The 19,076-nt window shown below is 45.3% G+C and overlaps 1 protein-coding gene across 2 annotated transcripts in view; it reads right to left on the bottom strand.

The window, feature by feature from the left end:
* RECQL5 (RecQ like helicase 5) overlaps positions 1-19,076 on the bottom strand; it is a 769,601-nt gene that overhangs the window by 530,588 nt on the left and 219,937 nt on the right. For both annotated transcript variants that reach the window (XM_086930748.1, XM_086930749.1), the window contains one exon: positions 12,809-13,327. In XM_086930748.1, the coding sequence (XP_086786874.1) occupies positions 12,809-13,327 (519 nt within the window). The remainder of the gene's footprint in view (positions 1-12,808; positions 13,328-19,076) is intronic.

The raw sequence follows: 19,076 nt of genomic DNA, 5'->3' as shown, positions 1-19,076 counted from the left end.
TTTGTATTATTGCCCCTTCTCTTTGGAACAAACTTGCACTCCATCTGCAACCCATAATGATAGCACATTTAGGATTTTTTTTTTAAATCATACTTGTTTTATTGAATTGAGAAGATCATTCCCAAGAATAATAGATCATAGTGCCAAGATGGCACTATCTGTGCCTTGCTTTACATGTACTGTACTTTCGAATGTGGCCTGGCACAATGCAGTAAAATATGTCAGGTTAAAGCTGTCTGTGATGTAGAAAACGTTGCTTTCATACATTATTTAGATAAACTCTAAGTGTGCCCTGCAGCTCACATGGTTAGGAGCCTAATGTATAAAAGTAGGACTAGCATTTTAAACAAACATATGAGTCTTTGGTGACCAGAGCCACCAAATGCCACCGGACGCTGAGAATATTTCTACAATCTGAGAGTAAAATATTAAAACCTTGGTTCATGGTTAGTTTTCAAAGTTATCCAAACTCTGGTTCAGTGGTGAAGGCAGATTTTGTTACCTAGATTGGAAATGTAACTTTTAAAAATCGCGTTTTGTGATGGTAGTAACCTAACAGTTTAGTTGGTGTGCCCTTTTGCCCGGTATCAGTATCATCAAAATAATAATGTGCTGTGAAAAGGTGCTCTCCTTGGAAATAATAGATTAACTTTTAAAGGCAGGAAAACTAGAGCTAATCAATCTCCAAACACCTACCAGGGCTGTGTGATTTGTATGTGGACAACAGATGGTATCACAAAGAAACAGAGCAGCAGCCTAGCGTTTTCACATTAAAGCTCCTCAAGGAGGCATGCACGATAGAAGCACTTTATTGGAAACGCCCTCTCAGACATGTACTTCTGCTCCCAGCAGGAGCAAACCTGTTCCTGAATGATGAAGAGGTGGTGGTTTTTCATTTCCACAGGGCTGGATCCTGGACTGTAATTGGAGCGTTTCAGAACTTGGGTAATCTAAGAGAGGAATCTGGTGCAAGAGTAGAGACCTCTATGCCCTCGGTGTACGCCTTAGTTTTGTACTTTTATATCTTTTCGTGACCAATCAAATTATGTCAGTCTTCATTCTTTGAAGCTCTTCATCAGCGTGAGCACATTAAGGATGGCCCTGTGAATTCAGGATTTTCTGTTGATCGTCAAATGTGACAGATAGGATTCTGCAGCTAAACACTCTACACAATCAAACCATGGAAGTAACCATTAGTGACCAAGTCTGCCACGTTATTTAAGGTGCTGATGAACTGGTTTACAGTAAGTATCCCTTCTTTGACTATCTCTCAAAAGATTCTCTCCAATCCTTAAGCAAAGGGTCTGAAAACTGTCCCAATACATCTCAAACGGTTCTATTGAATCTTCCTATAAGGGCTGTGTGAGAAGTTGGCCTGATATATAATGTTCACTATTCTAGTGAGCACTTTGTATCAGTCCAAACAACCCTTATTGATGATTGGTTGTAAGTCAACCTTATAGACCAGCTATCCTAGTAGCATGGATACCAGCAGTCTTCGGGCTAAACTCTAGAGGGCGTGTTAAGCCAGCTGTTATACCATCACATATATCCCTTGAACACCAAGTGAAAGGACACCACACAAGTGTTATGAAAATAAACAGTGTATTTATTTAGATCACAACAGCCCTGTACTCTTTATGAGGACAGGGTACTAAGCACACAACAAAACTCTTACGAAAATACTTTAAGTTGCACAATTTACACAAATGCCCGAGGGGCACGAAAAACCATATACTACAAAAGTGGAATGCGAAATTACTAGCAGGTAAGTACTAATCTCATAGGGTTTGGAATCGCTAGGACTGGACTACTGAACCTTCAGATTACTAGCAGGAGGCCTAGGGGACTCGGGTGCAGAGTGTGCACTCTCACGCGGGATGCGGGACAAAGTCTATGGTTGCTAGGAATTGCAAAGTTAGTGTTATCGAACGAATCAGACTAGTTAGGCTGAAAACGAAAAAGGATCTGGACCCTTGGATAGTGAGGCTATGCCTGGGCACCGAAATGCCGAAGTTACCTAGCCCAGGGGCTGCGTCTGTATAGGTCTGGAACGACGTCGGGAATCCTCGTTGCAGTCTATGGAGCCTGAAAGAAGAAGTTGCTGGCAGGCGACCAGTGAAGAGATTCGGATGGATCCAAGCCTGGATCGAAGATGGAAGACACCTGTAAGCAGAGGGGACCAAGTTCTGAATCACTAGCCAGTGATTAGATGGGCACCAGGATGGCACCGGATGGAGTCACCTCGACCAGGTGAGTGGGCGACGCTGGGATCTGCAGTCTCACGGACCAGGAGGCGTTGTCGGCGACCAGGATGGAGGTGCGAGCTGTCCCACGATGGTTGCTGCTGTCGACGTCGCTGGACCCAGGATTGGGGCAACAAGTCTTGGCAACTTCAAGCCCACGCGGTGGACTCAAAATGGCGTCTGGAGTGGACCAGGAGGGTCCGGGGAGCTCCTCTTTTGGAGGGGAGCAAGAGCCAGTCTGGAGCAACCAGACCAGCGGTGTTGATGTCGTCGTCGTCGGGAAGGCCACAAGCCAGCAGGCTAGAAGCCAGACAACGCGGTGAGCAGCAAAAAGCAGAAGGGCCCCACGCAGATCTCGTGGAGGCTGGGAGGCTGAACTTCGGTACTGGAGCTGCTCAGGGTTGGGGCTCCTCGGACCCCAAAGCACCCACACGAGGATCCCTCGGCGGTCGTGCTGGGCAAGAGTCGTGCAGTCTTGAAGATGGCCGGTCCCTCGAGGTCTCGTCGCACCCACGGATCTCAGCTGAGCGGACGATGTGGGTAGAGGTCAGAGGTGCCAGGGAAGCCGAGTCTCGTCGTGCTGGTCAGTCGGATTCCGGAGGAAGGACGTGCAGCAAACCGCAGTGTTCTTGGATGGTGCCTGCGGGTGCAGGTTGACTACTCCTTAGCCACAAGGGAGAAATCTTGAGACGAAGTCGAGAGTTCCTTTCGTAGAAAGTAGTTTCAGGATTCAAAGATGATCTAATTTGGAAGGGGGCCCGCTCCTATCTTTATACTAGGAAAAGGGGCTGGCCCGCGACTAGGTCCTGCCCATGGGTGGGACCAGGAAGGGGGGTGGTTACACCCCTCTCCCATGCCGGACTTTCCCCAGCTCAGGGGCTGGTGTGCCCCTGGAACTGGTTCTAGCCGGCAGATGCATAGTGAGCACCGGGGTGCCACTTGCAGTCACCTTCCTCTAAAGCCCTGCCTACCCAGGATACACAAAACCCTGTCTGGGATGGTGCTAGCACCGCCCCTGACAGGAAACCCTTTGTCCAAGCTCCCCTCGCTGGAAGGACTCCCAGCTGCAGGGGGTCAGACTTGTGTCTGTGGTGGCAGCATCCATTTTGTGATGCTGAGGCTTGAGTTAACTTTAACAGGGGTTCACAGTTACATACAAGTCGTGTCCCTCTAGAAGGGTGGAATGCTAACCCCATCGCCAGAATTGGCGAGGGGTTAGTATTCCAATTCGTATGACACCTTACTCGACATGTTTTGATAAAGCGATACCAAAGATAGCATATAACCGCGAGGATTATAATGCACTTCAGAGTATATGGTACGCGTTATCATGGAACAGCTATTAGGACTTGGTTCCGCAAGCTGCAAACGGGCTCAGCTCATGCCAGAGCACCATCTCACACGATTCCGAGCACTCTGCCTTCAGGATTGTCAAGGCCTGCCATAGGAGTGACTGATAGGAATCTGTGTGTCCATTTTAGGGTTAGATATAGGTATACTATATCTAAAGCAAAGGGTGATTACACCACCTTGCCCCAGCTGTCGTGCAGCCAGTTGTGTCAGATTTAGATGGCCAGCCAGGGGTGGCATAATACATGCTGCAGCCCCTGGTAGGCCCTGGGTACACCTATGCCCCGAGTTACAGGGTCTGATAAGGTGGCCCAGTACCAATTGGATATGTACCTAAGGTACATGGAATCCATTTTACAGCGAGAGCAGTAGGCCTGGGGTCCTGATTGGCAGGGTCCCAGGCCAACTAAGTCGGAAAACCAGCAAAACACCAGGCAAAAAAGTTGGGGCAACCATAGTCAGGTATCCACCTTCCTACAGGCTGAACAGCTGGTTGCTTATAGAGCAGTCGAGATCAGAGCAGAGGAGGCAGACCGACATGTTGCATTTCTGTAGTACTAAAGAAACAGGCACACTATTTCTTTAGAGTTAAAGAAGCAAATCAGGCAATCAGATGTCAGAATCTTTCTATTTAGGGGCAGATCTTAGTCAGGGGATCTGAACAACCTCGTCAGATATCTCTCTGTAGCTTTATTGGAGGATGGAGTTAAGAATGTCTCCTTAGTGAGTTGTATTAAACCTCGGACTTATGGCACTTGGGGTCTTGCTGAGACTTTAGGTCATAGAGTCCTTAAGATCAAAGTTTCTTCCAATGGGAATGCAGTATGAATACGGGGCTTTCAGGCCAGCTTGCTAATCACTTCATACCATGTCACAACAACATCCAATGGAGAGATAAGAGTCTACATCACCATAGACCACGTGGCAAGTATCATCACTAATTGGAATTCATATCTGGACGTCAAATGTCAGAGTGACTGGAACGTCCTACTGGCTGGATAAGGATCTATTTATGGGCACTGATGACTAGACAAGTTGTGGGTTTCAGAAAAATTAACAAATTAAAAAACAAAAGTCGTGAAACATTTTTGTACCCTAAACTAAAGGAGTTAAGATGGTCTGCAGTGAATGTATTTTAAAATGTATTTTAAAATGTAAAGCTGGGCAGGAAAAACAATCTGCACACATAACTAGCTTTGAGTCAATGAAATTAGTGTTCTGGTGGAGTTTGCAGCTTGGTTGACGTTTACAAAATACATGACCAAGTTCCACGTATAAAGAAAGATTATTTTCTTTATATTTTAAGACTATAAAGAGTTTGGTATTCACACTGAAACCTCTAAAAACCAATGCGAATGTTTTGTCAGGTGCATTTTAAGATTAATTTCTTTTTTTTAAATTTCTTTTTATTTATAAGTTGTGTATGATTAACCCCTTCACTGCGGCGGCTATTCCGCCGCAGTGCTAAGGGGGCGGGGCGGAAGAGCGGCGGGCGCATGCTGGTGATGGAACCGCTCCGTCACCAGCGTCGGTTGCGCTGTGCTTATGACGGAGCGGTTCCGTCATGGCCCCGCCCGCTCAATAGAACGCTCAACGCAGGTGCGGAATTCGCGCCGCGCATGAGCGGCGGGCGAGCCATGACTGAACCGCTCCGTCATCAGCACAGCGCCACCGCAGCTGATGTCGGAGCGGTTCAGTCATCAGCATACAAGGGGTTAAATAAAATCCTAGGGAGATTAAGGTTTTGTTTTGGGGACTGTGGGGAGGCAGTAAAAGTAATTTAATTCAGGCTCTCAAAAAGTATTAACGTTAGAATAAGTGATTTTGCAATTACATGCATTTTAAAAAGGAGACACAACGTGTAAAATAAATATCTTCTGGACTCCGCGATTTTATTACAATGCTCATTTCTCAAACGGTCTTTCTCATTTCGTACGGGCTACATAAGAACGAGATTTTATCTTCTGGCATCTTTTGTCAGTTGTCGTTTCTACAGCAAACTTTCACATTAAATAGTTGACGGGGGCAACCTCGATCAACCTCCATGATGGAGAAATAAGAAAGGCGGACCTTCAAGGCACTTCTGCTGGAGGCAGAACTGCTTCCACTTTCACACGGCGGAGTCAGGGATTGGGTCGCCGTTCTTATGCTTGTCACCTTTTTGACACGAATGCTTCTAGACTTGATACTAACAAGAGTCTAGTGTCTGGAGGCATACAGGGTCTCGTGTCAAGTCTTGTTGGGGAGTATCTCAATGCCTATGGCTAGCAGAGTCAGCTAAGGAGACCCAAACATTAATAAAAAAGGATTCTGCACCAAGTGCTTAGAGTACGTGGACATCATCCAACTGCGCATCAACTGTTGGCAGCAATGGCACCACTTCTTTCATGGACTTGTGCAGGTGTTGAAGGGTTCTCCCACAGAACAGAGCATTGTGAGCTCCATCTAGGTCATACAGCCTCCTATGCAGAACCGCCTGAAAAAAATCACAACCCTCAACAGAAAGGCAATGCGGAAGACAAACCACTCAAAGCATGACTTTCTCATCCCATCACAGTAAAGGAGTTTGACAAAAGGAGCTGCCATAATGGTGCAAAAACACGCGAGAAGAAGATGAACCCAACAGCAACAAAAAAGATAAAAGACAGAGAGCCATTATCAACGTTTAAAACGCTGTAAGAAGCCAAAAGTTCCATTCTAAAATGAATTTCAAGTCAAGAAGTTTGAAAAGACAGGAGTGTGTTTATAGATAATTTCTATATAATGCCCCAAAAAAATTAATTGGACAATTGGTACCTCAGAAAACGATGGAACAGTGGACATTACAGAATTCCCTAATAGAGCATGATCAATTTTCTTCTTCTTGAAAAACTCTGTGCCTATGGTACTTCTTCTGCAATATTGTTTTGCTGCGGGGTGGTGGAGGTTGGGGGAAAAGAGTTCAGAAAAAGCCAAATGTGATTTATACTTTCTTTTTAAAAATCCAGATGGGCGGGGGGAGGAGCCTAGCCTGCAACCATGATGGCCGCTTAACCCTCGGCTCCGCCGACCCTCTCGCTTTCCTCCCATATTGCCACTTATCCTGCAAGCTATCCTGTTTTTATGCCGAGTTATCGGATCCGGGAGGTGACTCTGATTCTAACGCTGTGCTCCCCGGCGCGCTCCCGGCAGTGGAAGCGAAGCGGCGTCCTTGCTTCCTCCTTCGCGCTCAATGGCGGTGACCGGGTCTTTCTTCATCGGAGACGGCCGGCCCTGACTACAACACCAGCGGCCATTGCAAATAGGTCGGAGCCGGCCGGCGGAGAGTAGCTGCTGCACTGTGCTTTCCGCTGCAGCGATTCCGTCTGCTCTGCAAATCTGCACGCTTGGAGGACAACGCGGCTGTGAGTGACACATTGTATCCTTTCCCCAGCTCGTAGACGGCTTTACCAGCTTTCTCATCTCCCAGCGCTGTGGTGGGTGCCATTTTGTATCGAAGACTCAGCACTTGCAACTGACTACCCCGGGCTGCTACTGAGGGTACGGGCGATCACCGACACTACACTGGAATCGTGTGGGGTGTCGGAATGGAGTGTGCTGCCCCTGTGCCCCCGGCCCGGCTGTACTATGCGGAGCGGCGACGAGATGATCGGCTGTTCACAGGGGATGTCGGCGGCCAGTCTCGAGAACTGCTCCATGTCTGTGCGCCCGATGTGCAGGGAGCTGCTGCACCCCTTTTTCCTTTATTTATTTATTTTAAAAGTTTTATATAGCGCGGACAAGATCTTTGCAGATATCAGAGCGCTTTACATAGATGGTGGCGTACTCATACCAATAAATCAATAAATCAAAACAATACAAATAGGTTACATAGAGGGGTACATGATGGGGGCCTAATCATACAAATAAATCAATAAATCAAACAGTACAACTAGGTTACATACGGGGTATGTGAGGGAGACTACTCATATAAGTAGGCAAAGGGGTCAAGCAGGTAGAAGCATGTAGTACAGTGTTAACAGAGTTCTAGATACTAGTTCAAGTGTATTTAGCCATGAGGATAGCTTTTACTTCTTTTTTAAAGAGTGTAGTGGATGGGATAAGCCTTGTTTCTGGAGGGAGAGAGTTCCAGATCCTAGGTGCCATTCCAGAGAAGGAGCGCTTATATGTTTTTTCCTTCCGGAATCTTCGCGGTTTCAGCAGAAGATTATTTGTGCCTCTAGTGTTTCTGGTTCCGCCAGATATTGTCAATTTCTGGGCGAGGTAACCGGGTGACTTAAGGTGAACCGTCTTGTGTGTCATGCAGGCGATTTTCAGGTGTATTCTGGCTTCAAATGGCAGCCAATTCAGGGCTCTCAGGTCAGGGGTAATGTGGGAGTGCTTTTTTGACCCAGTGATGAGTCTCGCTGCAGCGTTTAGGGAGGCTCTTAGTGGTGCGGTTGTGGTTAGGGGGAGTCCGACTAGTGCGGTGCTGCCGTATTCAATTTGGGGGATGACTATAGCTTGTACTGCGGTTTGGAAGTCTTTGGCTGGGAGGAAGGGTTTAAGTTTTCTCAGAGTATTGATCTGGAAGTTCACGCCCTTAGTTGCCTTGCTGATGTGTTGCTGCATGTTGAGATTGGTGTCAAGTGTAATGCCTAAAGATTTTGGTGAGTCCACGATGGTGGGTTGGACATTGAGTGCATTAGGTGTTTAAGCCAGGTTTGAGCAGTGGAGCTCTTAGCTGGAGGTGATATCAGAAGGAACTCTGTTTTCAGGGCATTGAGTTTGAGGTGATTATCAGCAATCCAGGATTGGGTGCATCTGATTGTTGCGTTCAGGAGCAGGATGTCATTGGGAGATTGTAATTTGAGATAAAGTTGGGTGTCATCGGCGTACATGTGAAAGTGTACATTGGATGCTTGTAGCAAGGTGGTGAGTGGTTCCATGACTAGGTTGAACAGAGTTGGGGATAAAGAGGAGCCCTGGGGGACTCCTAGCGTTACAGGTATTGGCGAGGACAACAGGTTGTTGCTCTTGAATTTCTGCGTCCTGTTGTGAAGAAAGGAAGTGAACCACTTGAGAACAGTACCAGATAATCCCATTCTTGTGTTTAGGAGTTCTAGCAGATTCTCATGTTTAACGGTGTCGAATGCTGAAGAGAGATCAAGAAGGATGAGGAGGCAAGTGTCGTTTTGGTCTAGCATTTGAAGTGCGTCGTCAATTATGTGCGTCATGGCCGTTTCAGTACTGTGTCCCGCTCGGAAGCCTGACTGGTGCGGGTTGAGGAGATCAAATTGCTCAATGTGATTAGTCAATTGTAGTTGTGCGCATTTTTCTAGTAGTTTGGCGAGGGTGGGAATATTGGTGATGGGTCGGTAGTTGTTGAGGTCGGAGGGGTCGGCTGTGGGCTTTTTTAGTAGAGGTGTGACTTGACCCACTTTGAGGGAGTCAGGGACGCTTCCTTGTTGGAGAGAGCTGTTGACAATTTTAGTCCAGAGAGGGAGAAGCAGAGGGGTAAAGTCTTTTACTGCGGAGGCAGGCAAGGGGTCCGTGAGGTGATTGGATGGTTTCAGGGTGTTGAGCAGTTTACCAATTTCTTCTTCCGAGTATGTGCCAAAGGTTGATCATGTAGCATTGTTTTTTGGTTCAGCGGTTGCTGGGCACTGGGGTTTGGAATGGAGGCTTGCATCAATAAGGAGATCGCTTTTTATGTTGTCAGTTTTTTGGATAAAGAAAGCAGCGAAGTCTTCACAGGAGGGTGCTTTACTCGCAGTGTTAATTGGTTGGGGTTGTTCCTTGGATTGTGATCTGATAAGCTCAAATAGTTTTCTTGGTCTGTTTTTTGCCTGGTCGAGCTGGCGGCTGAAGAAGTCTGATTTTGTACGTTTTATTTTCCTGAAGTAGGCGTTTCTCTTTGTCTTCAGGTCTTTTAGGTGCATTGCAGAGGGAGCTGCTCTCCAGATACGTTCAGCCATTCGCATGTCTCGTCTATCCTCATTGAGACTCCCGTCGTACCATGGGTTGGAGATTTTAGTAGTGACTCTTTTCAGCTGCATAGGTGCAGCCTCATTAATTATTGTGGTCATGGCATTGAGATAGTGGTCAGTCAGGGTTTGAACGTCCGTATCGTCTGTCGGTGGAAGAAGGAGATTGCGCCTGTTGGGGGGCAAAGAGCCTGGGTTGAGTTTTTTCATGTCTCTTTTCCAAACTTTCGGTTTGGGGAATTGAGTCGGGTTGACAAACTTTTTCATTGATGAAGAATGTGATAATATGGTGATCTGACCAGTCACAGGGTTGGATGGACTCGAGTAGGATAGAGTCCTCTTTGGAGATGATCAGGTCAAGGATAGAGCCTTTCTCGTGGGTCGGGCTGTTGCATATTTGGGTGAGGTTAAGAGCGTCGAGGAAATTTTTAAGACTATTTACCACCGCGTCGTTACGATCGTTCCAGTGGAGGTTAAAGTCCCCAAGGTATATTTGGGTGAGCTGCCGCCCGGAATTGGTTGAGATCATATCCATGATTTGTTGGGAGAAGGTGAAGTTGTCCCTGGGAGGGTGGTAAATGCTGTGAAGAGAGCATATCGGTTTGCCCTCACTGATAATGTCGAGGCAGATGTATTCACAGGAATTTGGAGATGGTAGTGAGGTGGAGTTGGCTCTCCGAACAGAGATGTTGTTCCTGTAAATGCATGCGATTCCACCCCCCAGTTGGCCTGATCTGTCGAGCCTGATAATGTGGTAGTTAGGGGGAACTAGAATGTCCATTATAGGTGTAGAAGATTCAGTTAGCCAGGTTTCAGTCAGTATGATTATGTCGAGGTCCCGCGATAAGAGGAGCTCTGCAATGGCGGCGGCATGTTTCGAGGCCGATCTACAATTGAGGAGGGTGCATTTGAGACGCGGTGTGCTGGGGGTGGTGGGTGGTTCAAGAGCGAGGGGGACTCTTCTGAGGTTATTGGGGATGGAGGATCTGTTGTTTAGTGTGGGGGGTCTAAGGGGATTTGAGTGTATCGAGGGGATGGTGAGGTGTGGGGAGGTTGTGTCATTTTGGGATGCTGGGTCATAGGAGCGGAGAAGGGTGAGGCACCATTGCGGATTGGCGATGTTCTGGGCGCTCTAGGTGCATTGCGAGCTGCCCTGCATGATAATGCCCAAGATCTGGGGGGCCGACTGGACGCCATTTCATCTGATGTGCCCTCGACTGGCCAAGTTTGCTTTCGAGTGCGGGGCACTGCGCCACACCCTGTAACCGACTGCTGTGGATTGCCTACCCAGATGTACACGGAGGCATTGAAGGTACAGGATCCTGATTTCGCCGCGGTGCTGACTGTATTGGTTGGGAAGAGGTCTGGTGTTCGTGGACTTATGCGGTGGCTGGGGAATCTTCTCCAGACGCCATGTCCGGCAGCTCCTTTGTGGTCTACTGGCGGGACTTACAATCTTATCCTGGAACTGATGCTACTGCTTTGGCCGGCCGATCTTGGAGGATTATTGCTATGCGTTGTTTCTTTTTGTACTGTCGTAGCACGCATGGCTTTGAGTTGGACAGACTTTGGTGGACAGCGTCCTATTCTGTTGTGGTCATCCCGTCTGCTTACCCCATCCATGATGGCTACTGTACAGCTGGACCTTGTTGACACACCAGACCGTAAGGGGCAAGGTTGAAGATGTTTTCTTTTTTTTGATTGCTGATGCTCGCACTGCTGGGACTATGATGGACAAACGGGGGAGTTGAACGTTGGTTCTAAATCGGTTTGGGGGTCCGGGGATGGGCGGCCGTGACTGCACATGTTGATTGTTCTGAGTATGTACGTTTGGCCCTCCTCCGGTTTTATATGATTCCTTTTCTCTTCTTCCTTTTCTTTCTGCTTCTGTATTTCGGGTATCTTTTTTTGGGCGACAGACACACTGCTAAGGGGGGGGGGGGGGGGGTAGGCCATAGCCTCTGCATGCGTGTAGGGTGGGGGGGTAGGGGGAGGGGGTATTTTGTCCGTTTTCGTTTCTATGGGCCTTATTTTTCTCTTTGTTCTTACCTTCTTTTTTTTCTTGTTTCTTCTTGGGTCAGTGGGGTGGATCGGTGTTAGGTGGGTAGCGACCGGCATGCAACAAACTTTGTGATTGTTTATCCTTTTGTGCTATCCCTATGCCGCCATTTTGATTATGTTTTTCTGCTCGTTGGATTTCATCTGGTAGACGTTGCCCGCTCATGTCTTCGGTGGATTGTATGTACTCTGATCCTTCTTAGTTCCTATACTTTCATACATATTTTAATAACAAAAACTTTAAAAATGAACCTTAACTTCTCCTGTTTCTCGGTAGTACGTAGAAATCCAGTGTAACTCAGGTTGATTGTTCTCTTGTACTGAAGTGCTACTGAGTTGAAGTATAGCTTACTAAAATGCTTATAAATATGTCGAGGCCGGCCGGATGGTTGTAGGCCCGTATTTGTCTTCGGATACTGCGCAATAAAGGTTTTCAAAAATTAAAAAAAAAAAAATCCAGATGGGCAAGTTAACAATAACTGTAATAAAGTCTGCTTCTTTGAAGCATGTTTTCGGAACCAACATGCTTTTGAAAATTAATATTTTAACATTTAAAATGTGTTCTGGGATTCAACACATAGGCAGAGATTTTGTTTTGTATAACAAACAAAATACTAGGATGGAGTACTACATGCTGACTACATAATACTCTAAGAGTCTCTCCTGAAATCAGCGAGTATCAAACTCAGAGTTTTAGTGTGAGAACAAGTATTTAACCTCCACTGGGGAAATCAAAATGGATGGCTGGTATAAGTTGTGTTGTATTTAAGAGAAGTCAAAAGTTTCAATTATTAATTTTGCAACCTGAGACACTGAAATACTGTATTTGATAAATTGATGCAAGGATGTTTATTTGTGGCAATAAAGAAAAATATTTTAAGATTACTTGACGCTAGAAGAAATCCATAAATACAAAAATAAAATGAAATAAAATAAAAGCGTCTAAAGTCCTGAATACATGGAATCAATATCAGCAAACACGTAGAGTAGTCTAATTTTGAACATTAAACTTGTTTACATATCACAGTTCAGCTTAGCTGTTCTATCCCAGTGATCTGGAGCTTTGGAAGATGTCACGGGGACACAACAGCTTTCCACAGTAGCTACGCAACAGTGTTTTGTTTTTAAAAACAAAGAAAAGAAAAGAATAAAAATCTCACAGACTGGCTTGTACCCTAACACAAACCTGCAGCTCTAGAAAAAACCTACCCCTTCCTTGTTCTTCTCGCCCAGAGCCTTTAGGCAGAAATCCTTGAGGTGATCATAGGGGTTGGCCAGTAGCTCCTTGAACAACACATCATAGAAGAGGTTGGATCTGAAGCATGGAGTCTTGAAGTTCGCCACAGGAGACTTGAGCCCCAGAGAGCCAATAATGTCCTGCTGTACCTTTGCTGTGGCAGTGGCTGTCAGAGCAATGCAAGGCACATGTGGAATGCGGGAGCGCAAGGTCCCTAACTTTAGGTAATCAGGTCGGAAGTCATGGCCCCACTGGGAGACACAGTGTGCCTCGTCAACGATCAGGTAGGACAAGAGGTGACGGGCCAAGAGGGAGGTCAGTGTAGACTGAAATGCTGCTGAGGCGGCCATCTCAGGTGTTATGTAAAGCAGCTTGATAAGTGGCTTCTCGCTCGCCAGGTCGTCCAGGATCTTCCGGCGCTCAGCTAATAGCAGTTTGGAGTTCAGCGTGCAGGCTCGGATCTGCAGTGCCAATAGGTGCTCCACCTGGTCCTGTATGAGGAAATAGAGAAGAGAGGTCACAATCAGTGTGCTCACACAAAACTGAAAAAGGCTGCACTCGACACAAATGGACTGGCTTTTAAACAAGTTAGAAGATTTAAGAACAGACCAGTGTCTCTAGAGAGCATGAAGGGCTGGAGATAGGCCCGCCCAAAGTTTATTGCCCGACATGTGACTGGATTAGCCACAGACCAACTAGATTTCAAGAGGAACTGGAAGGATTATGTTACTTACCCTTTAACCATCTATTCTTGGCATGTAGAGCTTTAGATTCACATGATTTACATACTTCTGCCAAGTGTTGGATTTGGATGTTTGTCAGTAGTTTTTCTTCTAAGAAGTCTTTTCGAGTCACACAGTAAATTGGATCCTCCTTTCAGTGATATTGCAGATGGGCATCGACTCCATTGTTAGAATGTTTTCCCGCAAGAGGGTGAGAATGACGTAAGTGAAAACAGATGTACATGCATTTGTAAAGTAAATTATGAGAACTGCAACAACTACAGGTGCCAGGGAAGGTGGGAGAACGCATGTGAATCTACAGATCTACATGCCAAGAACAGATGCTTACAGCATAAGTAACATATTCCGTTCGAGGCATGTGTGCTGTATATACACATGCTTTGCATAGACTATGTAGCAGTATTCTCCCAAAGCAGTGGCTAACTGGTAGGTGTTGCAGTTGCTTGAAAAGGTGTCTTTAGCACTGCTTGCCCTACATTGGCTTATCACCAAACAATAGTGTTTAGTAAATGTGTGTGGTGTGGACCATGTTATAAATCTATCTGTAAATCCAGTATTTGTAAAGCGTGAACTACTCACCCTTAAGGGTCTCAAGGCGCTGGGGGCTGTCGTGGAAATTATTTGAGCTATTGCCCAGAGTCACATGGTGCTGAGCTGAGCTGATCTGCCACCGGAGCCGGGGATCAAACTGTGACCCCTGTGCTCCGAAGTCAGCTGCCCTGCCACTGCACTACACCTCTGTTGCTGCCTTACAAATGCCAGGACTGTGGTAGAAGGTAAGCCACCATGGCTTTTCTGAACACTGAACTGTTGGCACAAAGAAATTTTGATTCAACAATAGTGTCTATTTATAAATATGTTTATCACCAGTGTTTTTCAGTATAATATCGCTTATCTGCATTGTGCTGATGTGGCATTATTGTAGTTCTCCATCCTAAACGTAGCAGTCCAAGTTACCAAGTGGGCATATTTAAGTTTTGACTGCCCAGTGCATACTTTCCAGTGTCGCATATTCCAAGGGAGTAGCTTGTTTTTTCCCAGCAGGTCATGCTAATTCAAACACCCTATGTATGAATTGGTATGATAATGGCATCACACAGATTACAGAGCATAGGGATTATCTCAGATTTGCTGGTGATATCCATATTGGAGAATTCTTGCTGCTCTCCTAATATCACATCAAAGCCCAGCGGCACATTGAAGAAACTTTATTCTCACATTAAAAAAACTTAGGTGCTGAATATTTAGATACAGAACCCTTACAACCATAATGCAAGATTGGATAAGGATAACCGATCTAATACCCTTTCGTCTCTAACTCTTATTATTGAACTAATTTTTTTATTGTATTGGTCAACATCATGATTGTAAGTTTGGCAGTGCAAGTACCCCTTTTTAAATCTAAAATATAAAGGAATTGCATAGAATAAATATACGTGTTACAGAATAGTTGACATTGCAATAGTGTGACTCTACCATAGATACAGAGGGGAAATGCACCTTAGCTTTAGGATGCTCCCGGTTTTCCTACTGACAGACTCTATATTTGCAGTAACCGAAGTGTTCGAATCTTTTATAATCTAATATCTCCCACCTCTTGAAGTGATTGAAAGGCCGATTTTCAGTTCGTGACAGACTTGTTTTTGTTCATGCAATTCCTACACGTCTGGCCAAACTCTTCTGTGATTTTGTCTACCTGTGAGATAGTTTGAGCCGCACATTTCCAAACCATCTGTAAAGAGCATGTTGTCATTTTCATAGTCAAAGTATTTAAACAAGATAAGTCCTGAATCTGATCAGAGTATCTGTGCATCGACCTTGACTATTATAGACTTGCCCTATGTTGGGCGGCACCTTAGTTTGTTAGGTATCTTTATGTTTCTTTATTTTGGGTCCCGAGATAGTTCCTCACCCCATATTCTCGCACCACGACTACATGTACTTCTAATTTTAACTGTTCTCATTGCATATTAATGTGTGCTTTGCTTACCTCCTGCGTCCTACTCATGTGTAAAGCACTCGGATACCCTCGTGGGTCATGTTTGCGCTATATAAAACTCTAAATGAATTAATAAATAAATGTCAGCTATGGGAATGTTACCTAAAACGGCCATAGATGCTCCTATTTTATGAGTGGAATGTGCTCCAGAAGGTATAGATTAAGTTCTTTCAGCTTCAGCATAGTAAGTTCGAATGCATTTAACAATCCATCTTGAAATACCAGATTTAGAGATAGGATTACCTTTGTGAGGTGTAGTAAATGCTACAAACACTTGCTTTGTCTTACGAAAATAGTTTGCCCTTTCAACATAGTACCATAACGCTCTTCTGACATCAAGTGTGTGTAGAGCTCTTTCTGCTACTGAATCAGATTGAGGGAAGAACACCGGTAGCTCAACTGGTTGTTTAATATGAAAAGCAGAAACAATTTTTGGGAGTAATTTTGGGTTGGTGCGAAGAACTACTCTATCTTTATGAAACCGAAAGAGGGGTTCTTCTAAATTTAATGCCTGTAGCTCAACAACTTTACTTAATGAAGTGATAGCAATGAGGAAGGCAACCTTCCATGAAAGAAACTGTAATGGACAATTGTGTAATGGCTCACAAGGTGGAACCATGAGTCTTGTAAGCACAATGTTCAGATTCCAAACTGGTGGAGGAGGCACTCTGGGTGGTATTACTCTGAAGTCCCACCATAAAGGCTTTAATTACTGGAACCTTGAACAAAGATGAATGTTGCATGTTTTGCAAATATGCAGCTACTGCTGCCAGGTGCAATCAAATGGATGTGTAGGCTAGACCAGCTCGCAGTAAGTGCAAAAGGTAACAAATAATATTTTGGATAGAGGCATCTAGCGAATCAATATTGTTCTTGTTGAAATATACAACACATCTTTTCCATTTTGCTGCATAGCATACTCTGGCGGTAGGCTTCCTTGCCTCTTTAAGAAAAATCAATCTGGCAGCAAATCTAAGTATCCAAACTCTAGGACTGCAGGATCCAAATCGCTAGATTGAGCTCCTTGGAGTTTGGGTGTCTGATTTCTCCATGGTTCGGAGTGAGAATGGTGGAAATGAGATGCAGAGAACCACAGATGGTTCCAAGAGTGTGGTGAACCACGGTTGACGGGCCCACGAGGGAGCCACCAGAAATCAGTGTGAGGGATTCTTGCCTGAGCTTCTGGACCAAAAACGGAAGAAGAGGGAGACACGGAAAAGCATAAGCAAATATCCCTAACAAATTCATCTATAGGGCATTGCCTTTGGATAGAGGATGTGGTAACCTGGAAGCGAAGTTTGGCATTTTGAGTTGTCCAATGTGGCGAACAGATTTGTGGGAATCTCCATTCTTGAAAGTATGGAAGGAGAACCTGGGGATGAAGTTCCCCCTCTTGTATTGGTTGCTGCACCCTGCTGAGGAGGTCGTCAATTTGATTGTTCACTCCTGGGAGGTGCTCTGCCAGAAGATGAATTCTGTTATGGATTGCCCAACGCCAAATGGTCTGAGAGCGGCCTGATAGCTGCAGAGATTGTCCGCCCTCCTCCCCTGCTTTTGTAAATAGTACATAGCTGTCATATTGCCCGCACTGACTAAGACAACCTTTCCTATGAAGTGAGACTGAAAAGCTTTTAATGCTTGATACAAAGCTAGAAGTTCTGGATAGTTGATGTGGAGACTTTTGTGCTTGTTGTCCCACAGACCCTGAATTGTCAAGTTTTGTAGATGAGCACCCCAACCTGTCAGAGATGCGTCTGCTGTTAGCACAATCTGTTGAACAGGATTGAAGAAGGGCCGCCCTTTTGATACGTTTTGTGTGTTCCACCACTGCAGAGAGAGCAATGGGTGCGGCTGTCTACCAACACTAGATCTGTTAATTGACCCTGTGATTGATTTCTAAGCATTCTTGTAGGGGACACATTTGTAATCTTGCATGAGGCACTATTGCGATGCATGATGCAATCATTCCTAGCAGTTGCATGAAAGTCCTGACGGCTAAGTATTGGTTGGTGTGAAACTGTAGTAACAGTGTTTGAATATTTAGAATTCTGGCTGCATTGGGAGAGGCTAGAGCTGTGTCACTCCCAGATAGGACTGCATTTTTGAAGGCTGAAGATGAAACTTCTGCATATCAACTGTAAAACCCAATTGGTGGAGTAGGTTTAACATATTCTGAGTGTGTTGCAAATAGGTTTGGAGTGTGCTGGCTTTGACAAGCCAATTGTCTAGGTATGGAAAGACATGGATCTGTTGTCTTCTGAGATGAGCTGCTACTACTGCTAGACATTTTGTGAACACTCTGGGAACAGTACATACTCTGAATGGGAGTACTTTGAACTGATAGTGTTTTCCTGCTAGCACAAATCTGAGTTTTTGTGATGTGCTGGGTGAAGCGGAATGGGAAAGAACACATCTTAAGTCTAGTGTGGACATAAAAGCACCTTGCTGTAGAAGTGGAAGCACATGCTGGAGTGTAACCATATGGAAATGTTCCGACAGTATGTACAGGTTTAACACTCTTGGGTCCAAAATTGGTCTTAAGGAGCTGTCCTTTTTGGGAATTAGAAAGTACAGAGTAAACCCCTAAACATTGGTACTATGATGGAACTGGTTCTTTGGCTCCCTTTGTTAAAAGAGCTTGTACCTCTTGTTAGAGGAGCTGTAGGTACTCTGATGAGAGTTTGTGAGTGCAAGGTTGAATAGTGGGAGGATTGCTGGTGAGCGCTAGGCAATAACCATGTTGGATAATGTCTAGTACCCATTTGTCTGATGTTATAGACTGCCAAATAGGGGGACGTTGTTGAAGTCTTCCCCAACAGGTGTTAAATGTTCGGAGGGAAATGTAGGCAAGTCACTGCTTATTGGGGGATGGGGAGTTATGCATTGGCGTACTTTTCCCCATTCCTTTGAAATGGTTTCCTTTGTACCCTCCTCTATAAAAACTACAAGAGGTTTGTGTGTTTGATTTATATGAGGAAGCACTAGGGTCCAAGGACATACTTTTGTACCCTCCTCTATAAAACAAGTTATGAAAGGAGCCTCTGTTTGATGGAGACTGAATCACTCATAGACTTTGCCACATCTATGTCCTTTTTCATTTTTTCTAGGGCTTCATCTACCTGAGGCCAAAAAATATGTTGTTTATTAAAAGGGGTATTCCAAATAGACTGCTTATCCTCAGGTTTAAAACCTGTAATTCTAAGCCAAGCATGTCGTCGTAGGGGAATGCTGGTGTTAATTCCCCTTGCTGCACGGTCACCAGCATCTAAGGCACATCTAATTGAGGAATTAGATATACGAGTTTGCCTTCTTGTACTAATTCCTGTGCTTTTTTCTTGTGCTCCTCTGAGAGGTATTGAAGTAGATCTTCCATCTCGTCCCAGTGGGCTCTATCATACCTGGCTAGTAGGCCCTGTGTGTTAGCAATACGCCAGTGGTTAGCGGCGTGAGCAGCCAGTCTTTTACCGGCTGCATCTATCAACTTAGACTCTTTGTCTG

The sequence above is a fragment of the Lissotriton vulgaris genome, chromosome 7 (genome assembly GCF_964263255.1).
Source record: "Lissotriton vulgaris chromosome 7, aLisVul1.2, whole genome shotgun sequence".
Lineage (NCBI taxonomy): Eukaryota > Metazoa > Chordata > Amphibia > Caudata > Salamandridae > Lissotriton > Lissotriton vulgaris.
Note: the sequence above shows the minus strand (reverse complement) of the source record. Positions and strands in the feature narration are given on the sequence as shown.